Source organism: Camarhynchus parvulus, chromosome Z (assembly GCF_901933205.1).
Source record: "Camarhynchus parvulus chromosome Z, STF_HiC, whole genome shotgun sequence".
Lineage (NCBI taxonomy): Eukaryota > Metazoa > Chordata > Aves > Passeriformes > Thraupidae > Camarhynchus > Camarhynchus parvulus.
This window is the reverse complement of record NC_044601.1, coordinates 53,259,118-53,279,220: the sequence shown is the minus strand read 5'-3', so window position 1 is coordinate 53,279,220 and position 20,103 is coordinate 53,259,118. Positions and strand designations below refer to the sequence as shown.

Genomic DNA, 20,103 nt, shown 5'->3' with positions numbered 1-20,103 from the left:
GTAATGGCCAGGCCAACAAGAAAAGACAGCTTCCAAATCCTTCCTGTACTGGAATTGGCCAAGGAGTGGCTGCTCCAAGTAGGCAGCTAGGATCCAGCCACCCTGTTTTGAAGACGAAGGTGGTTGAAATAGTGTGGACACAAATCTTTCTGTACATGGGACACCACTCATTTTCTGCAATCATGAACGATCCCAGAAATTTGCTGAAATAGATGCCGAGGTTGTGGAACTGTTTCTGCGGATTTGAGACCAAAAGGATACCTAACCTGTGTGTGCCATGGCTGTACCATCAGCAGCAGGCTTACTCTTCAAAGATAGACACAATAGACAGTGATGCTTTCAGTTGTTGTTTTTTGTGGTTTTTTATTGAACAACAATAATATTACACTCTTTAAAACCAACTGACTTACTAGATTTACATTCAAGAACTCATAATGTCATTTATGACATTGTTGCAAAATATTAATAATGTATGCAGTATTTACTACATTCTTTAAATATTTCTCATCAGTCTGCTGGAAGACCAAGGGTTTGATCCTACTCTCACTGAAATCAAGAAAAAAATTACTTTTGATATCAGTAGATTAGAATCAATTCACTTGCTAGTAAATAGCCCAAGAAAACATTATTCCCTCTCAGACCCTAACATTCAATACTGGTTAAAATGTGGTATTATGCTAGTTTGAGATTTATGTTTGTATGTCTCCAATTATCATGGCAAGAGAACCTGCACTTTCATCGTGACATTTGGATGTCTACTGCTGTCATCATCATCTTGTTCCAGATCAGCATATTCATGCCTGCTTTCCCAGGTGAAAGCATCCTGCTTTCCCAGATGCTGACTTTGGATCTCTTTAAAGGCATCAGTTTCTGTTGTTCATAGTTTTAAAAGCATGCTTTTAGATCCTGAACTAAACTCTGGCTGCTGTACTGTGTGTTCTTTCTTTCACTGCAGTCATTGTCAAAGCTCAGGTTGATTTCAAGGAAATGTTAAAATCAAGCCACACTTCCAATGGGAGTGCTCTGTGTTACAAGCTGTTCCTAAACTCATGGCATCCAGGTTCACTCTGAGGCAGCAACTTCAATTTTCATTATCTGTGGATCTGGTTGTTTTCAGGCATATTAGCAAACCGTTCTCAGTAGTGATTTTTAACTTACGCAAATATCATCCAGCTTAGGCTGAATGAGGGGCTGCCTGTTGCTGCAACACTCTAACACATGTAAGTTTTTCTCCTGGCTGAAATGGGATCACTTGCTCATGAAATTGAGAAACAAAGGACTGGGTACCAAAATACTGTAGTCTGTGGCTGCACTATCGCTTGCTGAGGGTTCAAGACTTCCATGGTTCAAATAAACTCCCTGTGAGTCACATCTGGGCCATAGCCAGCAGTGAAGATGGAAAGCATGAATGTCCCTTTGCTGGCCTCTCACCACTCTTCCAGAAAAAATGCAGATATCGCCTTAATGACACCAACTAGCTGGTTTATAGAAACATATATATTTAAATAATGATAAGCAGCTTCTTTTTTTTCAGATCCCCTTCTACAAATTGGTAGAATTTACCAACCTGCTGTTTTTCTGTACAAAATTTAACTTTAGAAATTCAACTAAATACAATATATGTCTGTAGTGTCTCGTCTAAGTTATTCACAATGTATAAACTGAAGTGCTGGATGTTTTCTCTCTGAAGAAAGGCATATTTGTCTCTGAGGAATTGTCACCAAACTTACAAAAACTAGAAAATTGTTAACAACTTATGTTGGTTTATTTAATTTACATTGTTGTGCTTTTGTTGTTATTATTGTTATTGCACAAGGGTGTTCCTTCCATCTGAGGTGTTGTTTATATGTGTTTCTTTCACAGTAGTTCCACATCAATAGTATCACTCACCCAAACTGTCCCCTTCATTCAGTGAGAGATTTTCCAGCATCAGGTTGGCAAGAGTCAGCCTCTGGCACTATTTAAATGATCATGTTGGGTTTTCAGCATTTCTATACATTCAAAAAGCCACAATACATTTCTCTGTTCAAATACTTATCAAAAAAAAAATCAAAAGTCATATACACTGTACAGTCTATTTTTAAGTAAACATTTTTCTCATTAAAAATGGGTCACATTTGAGCTTCAGAGATTACATATTCATACATTATAGATCTACTATGTTCTTAAAGTGTGTTGTTGCATATTCAATAATCTGTGAGAAATGCATTCACTTGAAAGTCTTACAAGTGTAAGTAAATATCAGCGAGGATTTAGCCATTTCATTACTGGAGAGCGAATAACTTTCTCTTTAACGAATTCCTCTTTTACAGAATTTCCATCCCCTGATGCCATGTCATTGTCTGAAAAAAACACAAAAATAAAGGTGGATTTCATGAACATGAGAGCTTTAAAATATTATCCTGCAGCAATGTCCCTGGTTTTATGAATACTTTGGAAAATCCTTAACTGGTATGTTTGCAGAAAACTCAGTAAATTACCTCCAATTACCCAGCTGCAAAATTTCTACAAAATTAAGGCACAAGTCATATCTGTTTTCTAGTAGCTTAAGCATAAGGCTGATGAGTTGACTTCAGTTTCCAGTTCTGACTGTAACACTCACTCCAGTATGACACAGAAACAAGCAACACATCCTCAATAACTACAGCAGTAAATTAAACTCCCCTGCAGCTATTCTCTGACAGAGGCCAGCTGGCATGGAATAGCCTGGTGTGTGCCACTAAACTCGCTTACTCTCCAAAAATAGGTAAAAGATACTCAGTTTGTCAACTGGAAAGAGGCGGATTCCTCAGCTGTGACTGGGGTTGTTTGGCACAGCTAGCTGGCTGGGGACACAGTGTGCTGTCCACTGCCCTCCTGTTTGACCGTGAAAGGAGTAAAATTGCAATGTACAGCACCTCTGACACCTTTAGGCTTGTTAGGCATATGTAAGCATGTCATAGTGTTTTTTACAAAACATATGGGTCAGAAACTTGCCTGTTTAAACCACAGAAGCATTTACAGCTGTTTTAATTCACTGATGATCACTTAGATGCTATAGTTACTTCTGAAAACCCCTTTCAAATGAAACCCTGTGTGACCAGCCCATGGAGTACTACTGTAGTGTTCCTGATCTGCTAACAGTGACAGACCTCTGAGGACAGAAGTAATTGGGAAACTCTTGCAAGGATGAAAAACACTGTTTGTTTCCATGCAGTGGATATCTCATACTGGCTGGGATAAGTCAAGCAGTTAAACATTGAGGCAGAAGAAAATCTGGGACCAAAGGCAAGTGAGGAAGAGAAAAGGGGAGGAGGAACTGATGCAAATGGACTGTCTGGGAAGGTTTGGAATATAGGCTAGATACAGAAAAAAGCAAGCACACTCATTATTTTGGCACCCTCAGTAATAAATAGAAGAAGGAAAAGCCAAAGAGCACAATCGTGTAGAAAAATACAAAAATATCAGGGCTGATTGATCTTGTACGAGTTTTTTGTTGAGATTATTTTAAATGTGATATGAGCTGCAGAAGTTTACTTCAATCTAACTTTCTCTGAGCAGAGAAAAAGATAAATCCTGTATTAAGACAGCAAACTCTACACCGCTTAATATAACAGAAGAAATTTAAAAATTACACACAAACTGCAGTTGGAGAAGAAATTAAATCAAAAAATCTTTAGTGAAACCCTATCAAAGATCCCAGTAGACCTAGAATTAAATCTCTGGGGTTTTTTCTGACTTGTACACATTTGTATTTATTTTGGTTTCTCTTTATATTTAGAGTAAACATTGTTTAGTCAAACATACCTTAGCATCATCAGGTGGTGAAAAAGGGGAAAAATTTTAATCCCACCTCTAAAACCTTCAGTGATCTTTCCTTGGTGCATCAAAAAAACACTCCAGCTTGTCACACTCCTTTTTTTTTTTTTTTTTTTTTTTTTTTTTTTAGTTTTAATTATGGACAGATCTATTACAAGCTTCAGACATAAATGTAAAGGAAATAAATTATTCCAATGATACTGTGACAAATTACTACAATAAAACATTTAATAAAACCTTTCACTGACAATGTCCTCATGGGGAAAATGAAATGCTGTTTTTACTATGCATTACCTAATACTAGTAAATGCAATGTAGTGAAATCCTGAACTGACATGCAAACCCTAGCACAGCCTCCTGCTGCACATGCAACAGTTGCAAAGTATTTAAAAATGTTTCTAGCATGCATCGCGGCTCACCTAATTCCATGCCACACGTTAAGGAATAAGAAAAATAAACCTACCTTGTGGTGCTAATGGTTTTCACAGCTCCACCCAAGTACCCACCCTTCATAGACAGAGTGGTAGTAGATCATGTGCAAGGTGTTTTCTGCTAAAATCAACTGTCCCACAAAGTCTTACCTGCGTGTGAAGATATTTTTCGTCGATTTGGAGGCTTTGAAGCAGACAGTTGAAAAAACGGGAACTTGAGACACTTCCCTGTTACTCTGTCACAGATGCCAGAGGGACAGTTGCAGGTTTTCCTGCATTCCATTCCGTAGCTACCATAGGGACACTCTGGAAAAAAAAATATAGCAAAGCAGTTCTCAGTGATCCAAGTCAGCTGCTATCTTAATAGCTGGTCTGCTTGAAAGTGGAAAACCTTTGAGTGGAGGTCAGCTAGACCTTAACTACACGATTTCATCATGCTGACTGCTTTTTTACAGTGTCTTCTAGTATTAACAAATCTTGACACATTTTACATACATCATTTCATTTCCTGTAACTTATTTACAATGTGCTGCTGGTAATCCTTCTCTGAAACACTCTTAGATTTAAGCGCACTCTTACATTACATTGCCTTAGTTAAAGGCAGTATGGATATGTAGGTATATGATTATAGAAGATTTCATTAAAGGACTAGCACTGAATTTAGAGGGGAAGATGACTCCAGAAGTTCCCTGAACTCACTGTGTGGTTCACTATGATATTATCTGACTTTCATGACCATTGATATACAAAGCTTCAATCCAACTCTGGTGCAGGGCTGCTGTGACCTGGGCCAGCAGTCTGGGAGGAGGATGCAGCCTGACCCTGAGGAGCTCTCCAGCAAACTCACCATCCACCTGGAGATGCTACTGGGTCCCAGGGAATAACCTCCCACCCAACACCTTCTCAGACAGCCAGGTACTGCCTTCCCATGGCAGACGGCTCACCTGCATCTCCAGCCTGAAGAGTGAGGATGGCCTAACAGGATCTCTGGCACTAAGGCAGCCCCCTGGTTATGCTGCACCTGGTCACATAATGCCCCAATTCAAACCTCACATCCCTGAGCAAGCTTGGGGAGGAGCACTACAAAGCAGTTGCTAGGATGGGAACAAATTTTTCCAAAGAAAATTAAGTCAGGAACAGGAGATTTTCCCTATCCCATTGCTGACACATATAACATGCTGAGCCATATAACTTCCCAGAGGGTTTAAACTATGGCCCTTGTCTTTGTCCACCTTGCTGTTGAATAGGATACCTTCCCAAAACCATTGCTAAAGAGGTAGAGACTGGGAAAATCCATGTCTAATACATCCGTTCCAAACCCACAAATTGGTGATCATTCCCAGGAGAGGTTTGAGATATCCCAGGAGAAAGGCCTTTATGTTCAGACTGTCCTTGCCAACCCAAGGTACATGGTCACCTTAAATGGCAAGGTCTGTAGAGTTTCTGATTCACCTCCTAAGGGCAGATAAATGACTATTCAGGGCTGGACCAAGGAACCATCTAGCCCAGGCCTCCACAAAACCCTTAAGGAAGGTGACAATAGTAAGTACAAATAATACCTCTCCCCTCATTTTGTCTCTCCTTTTCAGCTATGAGACCTTCTCATCCAGACATAGTTTCTTTGTGTATAACACCCCACAATAAAATCACCTTTTCAGTTTGTTCAGTCTCCTCTTGAATGAATGCAAACTTTTGGCTTTGCCATACAGCCTAGGTAATATGAAAATGAAGCTATTGCACTATAGTTATATAGTTATAGTGTAGCCAACATTTTACAATTCTCTGTGTATCAAATGGATGTATGGATTTATTTTTTATAAATTAAAAGCCCTAGAGGATTCTGAAATGGACTGCACAGCGAGTCACTCCAGCATGGAGGATCTTCCTAGCCCTCAGCAGACTCCCCTTCCCAAAAATGACTCTTCAATCTGCTGGTCATCCACATGAAACAAAAGCAAAATCCCACCCAAGCAGAGCTGTTCTTGTGTGCATATCCTTCCTGGGAGACAAGCAAAGAGCTCATACTACATGGAGCATCAATCTGCCTCCTACAGGTGCTCAGCCTGGAGAAGTGGGATGCAGAGATGTGCACAACAGCATAGAAACAAGTCTGAGCCCAAAGCACTTGGCTCTCTGTGTGGAATAACCCTGGCATTGGTGCTGCTTTTTACATTTCTTGACACTGACATCTCAGTAAATCTCTTAGAAGTTTTTTGTTTAATAGAATCCTGCTCCTAAATAAATTGCAGATAGCTCCCAGTGGTTTAATGGAAGCAAGGGCACCAAAAAGTATTTTGCTTTGGACCATAATGACATTGCTATTGATAATAGTACAATGCACTCTCCTAATAATGAAAGTATCCCAAAAAATTGTTCTGGAATATATACTGCCCATTTTTGAAACAAGAAATTGAAAAACAGAGAGTTCAGATCATTTTCCCAGAACTTCAAAGTAAATTGGCAACAGGAAGCCAGAGAGAATTTAGCCATCCTGCATCTGTCAGTTACTACAAACATGGAAGTTATTAAAATGAGTGACTGACCCGGTATCATAGCAGCACATGGATATATAAAATAAAAATATCTGACCCCAAGGAGAGACTGTACTATCTCAGAGCTGAGATGAAGAAAGAAAGAAAGGGAATTCAAAATTACATCTATAATATTTAGTGGAAATAAATATATGGGGAATAGAAGCCTTAAGCACCAATTTAAATTTGAAGCCAAGATATAGCTTTACTGAAATTAATAAGAGTTTTTCCACTGACCAATTGGGAAAAAAACCCAAACATTTGATTTCGCATTTTCTACAGAGCACCCAAGATTCAGCTATGGGGATTCAGATCTCAAGTCCCATAATATTTCTTTTTTCCCATTCAGAGGATGCTATTGCTAAGAAACTCCTATGAGGAAAACGAAAAGTACACACTAATTCAAAACAATTGTTAATGGAATTATAGGCAGTATCTTGCACTGTGGTGATTTTTAATAAACTGAAGATCAGTCAGTTATCTCAGTAAAATATTTTCCTGGTGAGTGCACCAAAGATATAATCTTTATGTGTAAGTTCTACTCATTTGCAATAAAGTACTATTTTGGGTTTCACACTCAACCATGCTCATGAGTTTATTTTAAATAAGGTAAATAAGTGTGTGCTTTATGTGAATCAGCCAAAGTGATTTTTGCAGCATCAGGTCCTAAGTCATTACTTTAACTGAGTCTATTAATACTCCTGATATTTAACTGCCAAGATATTCCCACTTTTAAGGAAGTTATTCTAAGGCTTATCTGTATCTACTTACTGAAGTGGTACACAAACACAGCAAAATCCACTGCACTAATGCTTTGCAAACTCTCTTTTTAAAATAGTTTATTTTTTTTAAAATTCACCCTGCTTCTTACAAATATAATATATTACCACACTATAAAGACTGCCCTGTTTAAATGGAGTGAGAATAGCTCCTAAAACATAAATGTGATTATAGCTTCTGATGAAAGAAATCAGCATGCAACATACCTGTAATAAACTGTATGCAGTGCCTGGCTGCTCATCTCATAGTCAGCTTCTGCTCTGTTATTGCCATCCTTCAGGCAGGAGGGTTTCTGTTTGCCTCCCCTAACCTCTTCCCTAGGATGACTGAGCACCTCAAAGGCAGGACTAAATTAAAGAGGACAAAGACTCTAGGCACTCAGGGTGTGCTGCTTTCTCCATCCCCCGGACCCCAGCGTGAGCACCTGGTCCCTGGGCAGGCAGCCGGCAGTGCCAGAGGGAGCATCATTCCCAGGAGTGTGCAGCTGCCACAGGGACCCTGTGACAAGGCTGGACTTGCAGGATTAAAGTATTTATAATTTATAGAGAGCCACCCACCAAATCAACAGAAAGAATAGGACTAGTGCCTGGGTGTCTCAAGCTCCCGTCAAAAATCTCATCTCCAAGTACACCCTGTCGGTATTTCCTTACACATGTCCCCAGGTAATGTGTAAATAATATCATCACATTAATAAACCTGCCCCAGTACATGTAATGCCTTCTAATGACAGCAGATATTTTTTCCCTTTTTCCTTGGCTAAGGCATGAGCTGTAAAAATCCCATTTTACTCCTTTCAAGCAAGAGGCAAACTCTGCATGTATATTGCTGTCAAATTGCCATAGTGGGTGCATACAAAGCGAACATCATTACCTTTGCAGATACCAAATTCATCACCAAAGTCATCCTCCTCAGTGTAAAACTGGCACTTCAGCCCAGGACCACACTTGACACCATCCATACCCGAGACAGTACGATAGCAAGTCTCCCCCAGAGCAGCTGCACACACTCTGCAGCAGCCACAGTCATCCAGCACCGTTCGCTTACAGCGCGCGGTGCTTTTGCATGCGTTACTGTCACAGGGATCAGGGCAATCTACTGCGTATTTCGCACTCCAGGCAGCTCCAGCAGGCACGGGCAGCAGGAGGAGGGTGAGGAACAGGAAGCCCTTCATGTCTTGCAGGGGTAAATGCTCCATCCCAGAGACCAGGTCTCAGTGCTCAGCCTGCTGGTGCCTCTTGCCGAGGGAAGCAGCGGTACAGAATCCAAAGTGGTAGCTGCACACATCAGTCTACAAGTTTATGAGCTTTATAAAGTGTGTTGCCCACATGTTGCACCGTCGTCAGCTTCCTCAATCCGGCAGCGCTGCTCCTGCCAGCCTCCCTTGTTTCAGTTTATGAAATCCAGGATGAAGGTTGGATTAGCACTCTGCTGCCATCCAGGAATTGAAAAGCCTGAGCTGATGTAATCTGTTATGTTTAGTTGGTTGTTTTGCATGAGGACTAAAAACTCTCTCACATCCGTTTCAAATGCTCAAGGACATCTGCCAAGAGTAAAAAAAAAAGGTAAAAAAACAATCAACCCCTAGGAGGTTGCATACCTTCCTGCAGGACAGGGATTGCTCTGATGCTGGGCACACTGCTGACAGGAGAGCTCTGCCTTGATATCACAGCATGCATGGCCAGAAGAAAATCACCCTGAATCATCTTACTGCTGAAAGAATAATCTTTAACAGAACAAATCTTTGCCATACTCTTTTAGGGGATGTGGAGGGTTATTTTGGGGAATTAAATGAGATCATGTCATTTAATAGTCAAACTCAGATTTTTCAGTAGCTTTTTCTGACTGCAGTGAAAGTGTTTTTTAATCAGTATGTGAGTGGAGGTGAATTAAACATTTCACTCAAAGATTACTACTAGAACTAAAAACTGGTCAGAAAAAAACCCCATCATTTTGTGGGATCTTCCACAGGAAGTTCAGGAGAATGAGTAATGAGCTGCCCCAACTTCACAAGCAAAGGGGAAATCCCCATCCATCATCAGCACTGTCTGCACAGCGTTAACATGGACCCAGGGAGCTGATTCTTCTCCCTCTACACCACTTCTATTCTGACAAACTTTATGGGATCCTCTGATGCTGCTCTTCAATGAAGTCAATGTAAATAAACAGAAAACAAACCTCAGCTTCCCTGTCTCCTCTCTTAGACTTTCTTTATCCTGCCAGAGCCTTGACAAGAAACAGCAAACAAGTGGAGTCCAGTGAAACTGATGAGCCACTGGAGAGATGAAAATTTCTGCATTAAAAAAAAAATCTACAGGAAAGGAAAAGAGGAATAAAGCTAGGCATAAATAAACCTCTGAATACCAAAAGTTGTTGCCAGTAAAGTTAGTGGGAACCAAAGCAAACTGAACTGCGTATGACCAGCTTGTCGCTTGGGAATCTTGTGTCTCAAATGGGCTAAGGACACTGCCAGAAGGCTGCCAAATAAAATGAAGGACGAGACTAGAAATATAGGAGAGCAAGAAAGCCTTTTCTTCATTAATGCAAATGTGAATTGATAAACCCAAAACCAAAATGTTTAACTCTTCTGTCTCTCTCTCATAAGAACAATTTTTAAGGGGAGGGGGGGGGAGGGGGGGGGAGGGGAGGGAGGGAGGGGAGGGGGGGAGGGGAGGGAGGGGAGGGAGGGAGGGAGGGAGGGGAGGGAGGGGGGAGGGAGGGGAGGGAGGGACTGGCCTAGTATGTTTGGCACTTGTCAAAAGACAATGAAAGACAATGTTAAAAAAAAAAAAGTAAAAAAATTAAAGATTTAGATTGAGGTCTCATGTAAACCAAGGCAGTACTATTGGTAAGCATGAGCTGACACCAATTAGTTCAATTAGTAGTAGACAGCTTTATCTTCAAAATGCAAAGCAACTATCCTCTAAGAAGTGAAAAGAGTACTCCTAAAATGGAAATGAAAATTGCAGCCAAAACCAGAGGAGGAGCACAAGTTTGAGGTTCCAATGGGGAGATCAATTAGAAATTTATGTCCTACCACTGACCCCATCACAACTGGACTATTGCAAAAGTCTGTTTAAAAAATACCAACAATCCAATATTTCTTCCATGTTTCTCAGGTCAGCAGAATAGTGTAAACCACTGTCCATGTTTGCTGGCATAGAATCGACTAAAACTGACACTGGTTTATATTTATAGGTCAGGCTATTACCTGTGGGGCTGAGAAGCCAGTGTAAATCCCGTAGGGCAGTCCCTCATGTGGGAGAGAGATGCTAAATGTTCCATCAGAGGACCAGGGAACGCAGCTAAGGTCAGTAACCCTCTCAATACCTGAGGCAGATCTGCTCCTAAGAGTGAAATAGCCAAAAAAAGAGCTTTGCACACTTGGTGCATCACAGATCTGCAGCAGTAAGGAGCAGGAAAGCTCACCCTTAAGTTAATTCACACCTGCACTTCAGATTCATACCTGCTTGCTCACTCAGAGGAGACCACAGATGATGTGTAGAGTGCAGACCCATCCACACATATACTTAGATATCTATGCCTGGTATTAACTACCAGCTGGTAAAATCCTATTCTGTAAATATTTATAGAAAATGATCCTTGTCTAAAACACTAAACGAGATCTGAAAGGGCTACTTGTCACATTTGGGCTTCTCACAGGAAAAACGTCCTAGAGAGATGATAAATAAAAAAATTACACACAGATGTGGTGAGGAAAAGAAATCGTAAAAGGAATCAGCACACTCTCCTAGCAACTAGCCAATATTATTTGGAATAAGATGGAAACTGTATCCTGTTCTTGGAGCTAGAGGCCAAAGTAAATTATTACAATGGATTAAAAAAATACATGTAATGGAAGAAAACAATATTAACAGATAAATATCTGGATTATATATGAGTATCATGGAGGAAATAAGGATACTATGATCTTCCACACTGTCCATTGATTAAATAGTGAAATAAATCCAGTGTCTGTCTCTTTGGTTTTAATATTTCTCTGTTATTTTACCTGTTGAATCCATTAAGCTTTCCTTTCCAATGAAAAGTTTAATCCTGTAAAACCTTGAACTAAGCTCCTTCATGAAAATGGATGCAAAGGGAATTAATGAAGCTTCTCCAGATATCAACAGCAGAAAATTTGCCACCACTATTTAACTTGTGGTATAAATATATTTCAAAGGTGGAAGACCTCCTGGATCAGATCAGAGCTAATTTTTTTTCCAAATTTACAGAACAAATTGTCTTTTTGCCAGCTTATGTCATAATTACATCACCATATATAATGTTTGGCACTTCTTCTAGAAGTAGAAAAGGTTTCAACCCTTGGGTTCCATGCTTTGCAGGGAACCGAATCTAATATCTGTGAGTTGTGTTTCCAGCAGAATACTTCTGAGAACCATTTTTTGCATTTCTTTTGTAAATAATCTATTTATCAAGCAAAAACAGCCTGTGGGACTGTCTTGAGGTTGCATTTATGCCCTCTGAAAAGTATGACCCCAGCTGTTAAAAATCCCCATGAAACGGCAATCTTCATGATTCATGATTAGTCTGCGCTGGTATAGGGGCACAGAATCCTCATTAGGTTAATAGACTTTGTTAATTTTCCTCTTTAGATAGAGAAACATTCACCTCCAGTCTTCTGAATTTAAGTGTTCTGGCCACTATTGCTATCCAGTGTTTTGAATGTATAAAGATGGGATAAGCAGGAAGAACTAATATCTCTTTAAACATAGGAAAATATTTAATGCATGACCCTTGTTGCTCATTTCTAAAAGACAGTCCCTAAACTAAAAATATGTTACCACACATTCCTGAACAATCCAACCTTTTCCCAGGCTTCCTCTTCAAAAAGCCGTAAGCACAATGCTATATGAGAAGCAAAAATTCAAAGGGAAACACCGAAAGGAAGCTGAGCTGCGAAGTCCAAAATGAAAAGCCAGAAATAGGAAGTAAGAGATAAGAATCAGGAAAGTGAGATAGTGGCAAGGACTCCCCTTTGTATGATTTCTTTTCTTGTATCTTTTCAATGAATTGCTAATTACTCTTTGTTTCAGCTGTAGCGTAGCAACTCCACTCTGGTAAAAATAGGTGCTTTGGGACATTTCCTACTTGCTGAGGGCAAGAGATGTTTGCATGCTTTCTCTAGGCAGACCAGGTGCTATGCAGAGACCTGGGTAGGCGCAAACTGCAGGAGCTACCACAGAAATGACTGGATGTGCTGGGTTACCTGCAGAGAGCCTCAGGAATGACAGCCACAGCTTATTTGGAGCACAGCAAAAGTATGTCCACGTGCCCATATGTCCACGTGCAAATGTGTGGCATGTTCAGCCTGGGAGCTGCTAGCCAAACCTACTGCATATGATTTATGCTCTCTGAGTTTGCCACTGAAATAGAGCTGGACCCTGCCAGGTCTGTGCTGCTGACTGAGCCCACGTGGCACAGTCCTGTGCTTCCATGGGCTCCAGTCATAGCTGGTTCTGACTGCAGGACCTCTGCCCTGTGTGGCCTCATCACAGAACAGGTATTCCCAGTGGTTTTACAATCACCATTATAATCTGCATAGCAGAAATCTCTGGCTTTCTCTCAATTTGGTTACAAATCAAGTGAAATAGTTCTTCTATGCTTGGAGAAGGTGTTCAAGAGGCAAAAACAAAGTCACAGAGAGGTGTAAAAGTTCTACTACATGGCAGCAAGGGTCAATTTTTTCCATGGCAGGAAAGTCTGGGTTTGTCACACCCAATAAATACATAGTTGATTTAAATGAGGAAACATGATGAAAAAATATGCTGTGACTCTCTTATGCTGAAAACTTTTTTTAATGCTTTCAAGACATCTGCATTTCCATAGGAAGAAAGGTCTTTCAGTGCCCAAGGCCTCTAAGATCTCTACCAGGGAATTTCAGAACAGTACGAGAAAGTCACATACCTTTTCTATACTTCAGGAAATCTGCTTCTCTGAATACAATGACTGGCCATTCGCAGCTCAAAACTCTGCCTTCACACACACACACCTTATTAATCCCTTTTTCAGGAGCTGCTTCTTTTGTGACACTTCTTGGTTCTAGAAATCTAAATCACCCGAGATAAGTCATATATACCCCTAGGCAGGAATAAAACCTGTCCGTACAGAAAAACATCTTTTCCAGTCTGATCTTCAGATATTCTGTTTCTTTATCAACAAAAAACTCCAAGATGTGAATGATGATCCTTTGCATGTTCTGCTTAGATGGTCGGGTGTCCATATGGTAAACGGCTTTAATGCTGAGATAATGTGGCTATTTCATCCTTCACTGTTTGACATAGTTAACTGATGTAACACACACTCATTTCTCTATTGTCACAAAGCCTCTGCTCTCAGTAGTTCTCTGCAGAACTAGAGTAAAATAATTAGATTTGAAAAAGCATTTTCACCAGTTTTTTCCAGACATAAACAATAACACAACAGTCAGTAAATTCACGAATACTGTATGGATTTTATCTTTTCTCTATGCAATCCAAATGGTAATCATACTCCAATTCTATGAGTTCCTGATAACTAAGCCAAATTCCAATTGAATAAATATTTTTTCTTGGTACCTCTGCAGAATTTGAAAGTGCGCTGTTTTGGTTTTTCTAGATATAGATATTAGAATCAGATACTTTAGGATCACTGGGAAATATACTTTTCCTTGCAATTCAAGTTGATTCTGATCTCTGTTTTTAAGATAAAAAAATTGATAACTCTATAGACCTTTATGGGAATTGGATCATATCTTAAGTATTAATGCGATTTCTACTTTTCTGTACTAAGACATGTCTTTTGAAATTTTATTGCAGTTAAGTCATGCTATTGTCTTACAACATTGCAAATGTTTTAGCCATGCTTTACACATAGTTTGGACTTAACTAAGTAGCTATTTCCTGTAATGAATGACAAACCTATTAAAAGCTTGTTATCTTCTTGTGCTCTATGTGTTGCTAACAAGCAAATCTGTAGTCATATGTGTGAAATGTTGAGTTGTTTAAGTTAGGGTTAGGTGTTTTCACGAGCTAATGCTTCCATGTATTCTTTGCAATATAGCCTGGATGATTTCCATTGGCAGAGAAAAGTCAATTTGAAGTAATTGACTTAGATATGCAAGTATATAAAATTTATATCCATCATCATTTTTCTTTTAGGAGAAATCTCTCCATTTCATAAGTACTTGTCTTTGAAATATAGAAGTTTTCCAGAATAACTAGGTGATCTCAAAAGGCCAGAGGAGAGCTTCAGCATTTCCTAAGGAACACAACTTCAGGGAAGAACCAGAGAAGGTCTGAAAGGAGTAGGGACACCAATGGGAACTTTTTTTCAGATTTTTTTCCAGTGTTAGACATACTTTCTTTCCTTGGGATGAGTGGCTATTTCATTCTTCCTTCTCTCTGCCACACAATCTCTTTGGCTCAGCCTTAATCCTCATTATACTGTTTTTCTCTGTTATTATACTGTACATTCTTTCTGATCTATGTGCAAGTTTTTGTGGCACACACAAAAAGCACCCTAAAATAAGAGCTCAGCAGACTATATTCCTTTATTCCATCTTTATTACTTTCTCTTGTTCACAGCTCTCACACTCCATTCATATTGTCTGTCCCAGCTGAAGCCTCTGAGACTTTGGATTAACAGGAGTAAAGCCTTGTTAAAGGAGACTTTTGGCAGTTGGTCCTTGGACATTTCTGTGCTGCATGAATTGGTATCTACTTCTGTGAACTTCAGGTTTGGAAACAAACTGAATTAATATCTTGGCTTCCATGGAAAGAGACACAGTCGGGGTCTCCAAGAACAATGCAGTTGGAGGGGCCTAAGACAGGACCATTTGTTTCCCCAGCAAGGCAAAAGGATTTTCATGCACGTTTCCTACATCCTTTTTCCTTTGTTCCACAGATCTTATGGCCCTGTTTGCAAATATATATGTTTTTTCTTTCCCTGGAGCACACATATTGTGGGTGAATGCTGACCCCAATGACATAAGTGCTGTGTCACTCATTTCAGCAGGGTCAGGATTTCACATGATGCTTTCAATGTTTTATCATCTCTGCTGTGTGTTTTTTTGCTCAAAATATGGAATGTTTGCAAACAAGCTCTAATCAGAAAGCAATGAGTAACAACTGCATGTTTGCCATGATAAATTTGGTCTCATTAAGAAACAAAACTGTTAGAAAGCTTAAAATTAGAAGCTATAAACCTACAAAGTGCACTTCCAAATCCATTTTGGCATGTATTTCATTTTTTTCAGCTGTATTAATGTATTGATAAAAGAGGTGTAATAGCTAGCAATATTTCAAGTGCAGAACACAACCTTGCATTTTCACTCAGAAATGTGGTAATTGATATGCCCCTATATACATTCAGCATATATGAGAGAGAAAAATATAATACACAAGTAGTCTCTTTAAAAATTTTATTCATTGATCAATGCTAGTTATTTGATCAAAGCTTGATGGTAATTTTCAGTCATTTAACCAAATACCCACAAGATTTATTCTTTAAGAAAACTAGCTGGGAAAAAAATATGAGTGAAATATACAAAGCTGGAACTATCTTTCCAAGTTGTGAATCTGACAGACTTAATATGTGATTTCTCCATAACGGCACATTACTCTTCTTTTTTTGCTTTTTCTTCTGAATTGTCATGGACTGAGCATGAGCTATTTTAGATATTTCCTTGACCATGATAGAATAAGCTTTTTAAGCCAGAGATATTTCTGAAATAGTTCACAATCAGATGCACTTTCTTAGATTATTTATTTAAAACCAGATAGTTGCTACTCAATCCCATGTTTTAATTGTGCCCTGCCCTGTATTATGGATCCTGTTCCCGTGCTATAATGTTTTGGACTACGAGCACTGGCTGGGTGCTGGGTAGGTATCTCACCCAGACTGTAAAGAAGCTGCAAAGTAAATAAAGAGGAAGGTCAGCTGCAGATATTTGTTGACAGTAGGAAACAGCCCCCAACACCACAAGCTGTGGTGTACAACATGTTCCCTCGTGGATCCCAGGAGGCCACTTGGGCCAGAACTGGGCAGAGTACCTTCAGCGCTGGCTATGGTGGCTTTTTCTGTTTTATAAAATGACAAATGTTTGGTTTTTTCATTTACGAAGCATTGGATGTAAAAATAAAAAGTTCATTTTCAACAGCCAACATAAAGGGAAAGGGGTTTTCTGTTTGCCTATTGCCTAAGATAAGTGCCCGAAACAGGACTTGGAAACCACTGACTGTGCAGATGGAAAACCTTTCAAAGTCACTGGAAGCGTTTGTCTGGGCAGACACTTCCCAGGATGGCTAAACTGTAACCAAGCACCATGAGGAGGGAAAAACCGAACCCAGCCCTGCTGGTGGAATAACAAACCCTTCTGGAAGTTGCCATCCAAATATGAATATCAAAATGGGTAACAATTACTGTGACCCTGACTTCAGTAACTGGGTGAAGGAAAAACCAGGGGAAGGAAAGAGGTCTGGAAGAAAAATAATTTAAATATGGCTTTAGAATTCAATCTAGCTTTTGTGTTTTCTTACCACCAGCAGCGCTCTCACTTTGCTCAGGTACTCTCAATCTTTCTACTCAATGAGGCAAAGACTGCTTGATAACACCATCATTCATAAGACAGAATAGTCTGTCATAAAGTAAGGTGGTTTTTAATAATTCAGGGCTCTGATGTGCAGTCCCTGTCAAATCTCAGTGTGGCACTCCCTGACTGATTGTTGCTGCATCAAAGCCTCATTCCACAGGACAAGTTAACTTCACCCATCCATTTCTGCTCCTGGAGTAGCACAAACTCCACTCCACTGTGAATGTGGTAGCTTCTGAAATTGATGTACCTAGAATCACAAGCACCACAGCACTCTGTATCACCCTTTTCAGCACCCTGTTCTCACCTACCTACATTTGATTATAGATCCACACCAAGGAAAAGTAATATTTAATCTTTTTGTTTATTGATATTGCTTCTGTTCTAACTATTCCTATCTTGATTTTCTATGTGGCTGCAGAGAGACTTGTTTTTTTAATTGAAATAAAGGTGTTGTAAGAATGTGTTAATAGGGCAATTTTTCTTGCTTTTTACCAAAAAATGTATTAATAATTCACGAGTGCAGTCTCTGAAACCCTATTGTTTATATATTTAATCTAATATATACCTTTATAAATAGCTACGGTATATAAGGTCCTATTGTATCTTTATATAAGGGCTTTTTTTAATAAAGGCTTTTTTGCTTATCTTTCTGTGGTTCCTTGCTTTGAAAAAACCTGTGCCATCTTGTATTGAATTGTGATTAAATTAAACCTACTTGTAATCTGTTAGACGTTAATTATGAAGTGCATAAGTCAATGCAAAAGAAGCTTGTTCAGATGATTGTGGGGTTACAAACATACTGGGGTAGAAGTGTCTGAACCAGCTGCCAGGTCGCTAATAAGCTTATGATACATTTTTAAATTAGCAATCTGTAATTAGAAGATATAGCAGACATATGAAAATGACTTGATGTAATTTGTCTGGCTATGATGAACTGATTTTTCTGGCAAGTATTCCAGAAAGTTATCTTGAAAATCTGATGGCATGTTTTGTTTTAGTTCTATTTTCTAAATGTTTCTTCCTGATGCCCGATTGCAATTGCCCAAAAGCAAGGTTACTTTTACAGTTTGCTAGATAGCAGGCAGTCAGACAATAAAACAAAGGCTTTGACTAGAAGCTGTGGAGGCAGTCCATGCTTCAAACATATCACCACAGTTTCAGGAAACAACAGTTGTTGGCAATAGATAATGACACCCTCTGTACTGAGAAATAGAACCTTGTTTAAAAAAACAGTTAACAAAAAATTGAACATGCAGCGCGTTATGTGTACAGCCAAAGCTAAAGCTGTAAACATCAGGCACTACTGCCTAGCACAAGAGCAGTGTGAACCTAAGGACCAAACCTGCCTGGCCTCTGCACCCCAGTGTGATGTGTACGAGCTGTCAGTGCCCTCTACAGATGGAGGCAAGGGCTGTGTGTCAGCCCTGTGTGCTCTGCTCAGTGACATACATCACCTGTCAGTGCCACTTTTCAGCTCTTTGCACAGCCTGGTCAGCCTTAGGGGCTGCTCTCTGTGCCCAATCATGACTATGTGACAGGCAACAAGCAAGTCAGACCTCAGAATATAATCCTTAAGAAATATTGCTTACCTGGAAGACCTCAGTAAAAACAGATAGAGAGGCAAAAGTGTGATAGAGGACTCAGCTCTGCACAGACAAAGCTGAAAAGTGTGAGCATAGACAGGAACATATGCCTGGCCAAGGGCAGAAGGATTCCTGAGGCAGGATCCCTTAATCCACTCATAAATTTCCAGTGGGGACAAAAAAAGCACAGGAGAGCTGGTCTGATAGAAGAAGCCAATGTTTAGGAGCTGGGAGGTACTGCCCAAGGGGGCGCCTCACAGGCACCTAGAGGTTAGTGCTAAGGCATGTTGGGTTCAGAGACAAGACTCAATTTCTGTCACTGCGTGAAAGCGGACTAGCAAATGCTGGTTAGTAAATATGTTTAGTAAACTCTGCCACAAGCTGCTGAAAATTAGCTCTTCTGAATCTGGTAAAGAATGTGTTTCCAGCATAATTTTTTCAGGCTTTGTTGGTGTCTGTGTCCTGGGTTGACTATATGATGCTTTTATCCCCAGCCGGTCTAATTTTGTTTATGCCAAATAATAATAATAGGTTTTATACCTTTAAGACTTGTTGCAGAGAGTGAAGAGGAGAGAGAAGAAGCGCGCAGGGTTTTTTTCAGACACTGCACTCACTCCTACACATTCTTCCTCCTGACTTGTTGTCTGCGGATCAACAGACAGCTGGTCAGAGCTCTTTTTTGCTTTTAGTTAGTTAGTTTTAGCTGGCTGAGGCAAAGTTCCCTGGACTGTGTTTTTTCTTTCCCTTTTCTTTGGACCTCTTAGAACCTGCTCTGGACTGAATACCCAGGGGAGCACCGGCAGCTCGCACCTGTGGCCACCGGGCCGGGCCTGGCCTGGCCTGCGGCAATTCCAGCACCAGAGGGGACTGATCAGAGACTCAGTGAGCTGGGCTGCAACCCGGGATCAGGGGTTTTCTCAGTTGGTCATCTCTTTCAGAGCGGCAATGGGTTTTAGGAGGGGGGGGGGGAGTGATTGAATTTGTTTTCCTACCAGAGCCCCTTTGGGATTCTCCCCAAATTTGCTCTAAACCAGGACAGTCTGTCATTGCAAGACTGTAACATACATGGAGCTACTCTCTGTGGCTTTCCTGCTTTGATATCAGTTCTGAGAATCAGCCCAGCAGTGCTTTTAGCAGAATTACACCCGTGGTCACCTCCTTTTCCTGGACCTTCCTTCTGCCCATCTCCAGCTGCAGAAACAGTTATCCTCCCACCATGTGTTTTCAGAGGTGCTAACAATTGTAGGACACTTTGCAGGACTCCCGCCACTCTCCCTGGCCCAAAGTGCCCCTCCTCACACAGAGGGCAGGCACTCTCTCAAGACACTGATGTTTCAAAGCTAGCAAAGACTTCCCTCCTATTACATGGGGAGGAAACACAGCCTCAG

At 40.2% G+C, this 20,103-nt stretch overlaps 1 protein-coding gene across 1 annotated transcript; it reads right to left on the bottom strand.

Annotated features, from left to right (window-relative positions):
- Positions 1-345: 345 nt before the first annotated feature.
- Positions 346-8,873, bottom strand: ESM1 (endothelial cell specific molecule 1). Its single transcript, XM_030968912.1, has 3 exons — positions 8,411-8,873; positions 4,380-4,535; positions 346-2,342 (listed from the first exon to the last, which is right to left on the bottom strand). Exons 1-3 carry the CDS (start codon positions 8,733-8,735, stop codon positions 2,242-2,244), a joined length of 582 nt encoding a protein of 193 aa, XP_030824772.1. The 5' UTR covers positions 8,736-8,873; the 3' UTR covers positions 346-2,241.
- Between the last annotated feature and the right edge of the window lie 11,230 nt (positions 8,874-20,103).

Bases quoted from the DNA above. Each gene is read 5' to 3' on its own strand.
- ESM1 (XM_030968912.1), bottom strand. From the start codon at position 8,735: ATGGAGCATTTACCCCTGCAAGACATGAAGGGCTTCCTGTTCCTCACC. The intron at 4,536-8,410 runs GTAATGATGTTC...TTTTTTTTCCAG, and splicing joins TGAATTTGGTATCTGCAAAG to AGTGTCCCTATGGTAGCTAC. The intron at 2,343-4,379 runs GTAAGACTTTGT...TGTTTTTTTCAG, and splicing joins AAAAATATCTTCACACGCAG to ACAATGACATGGCATCAGGG.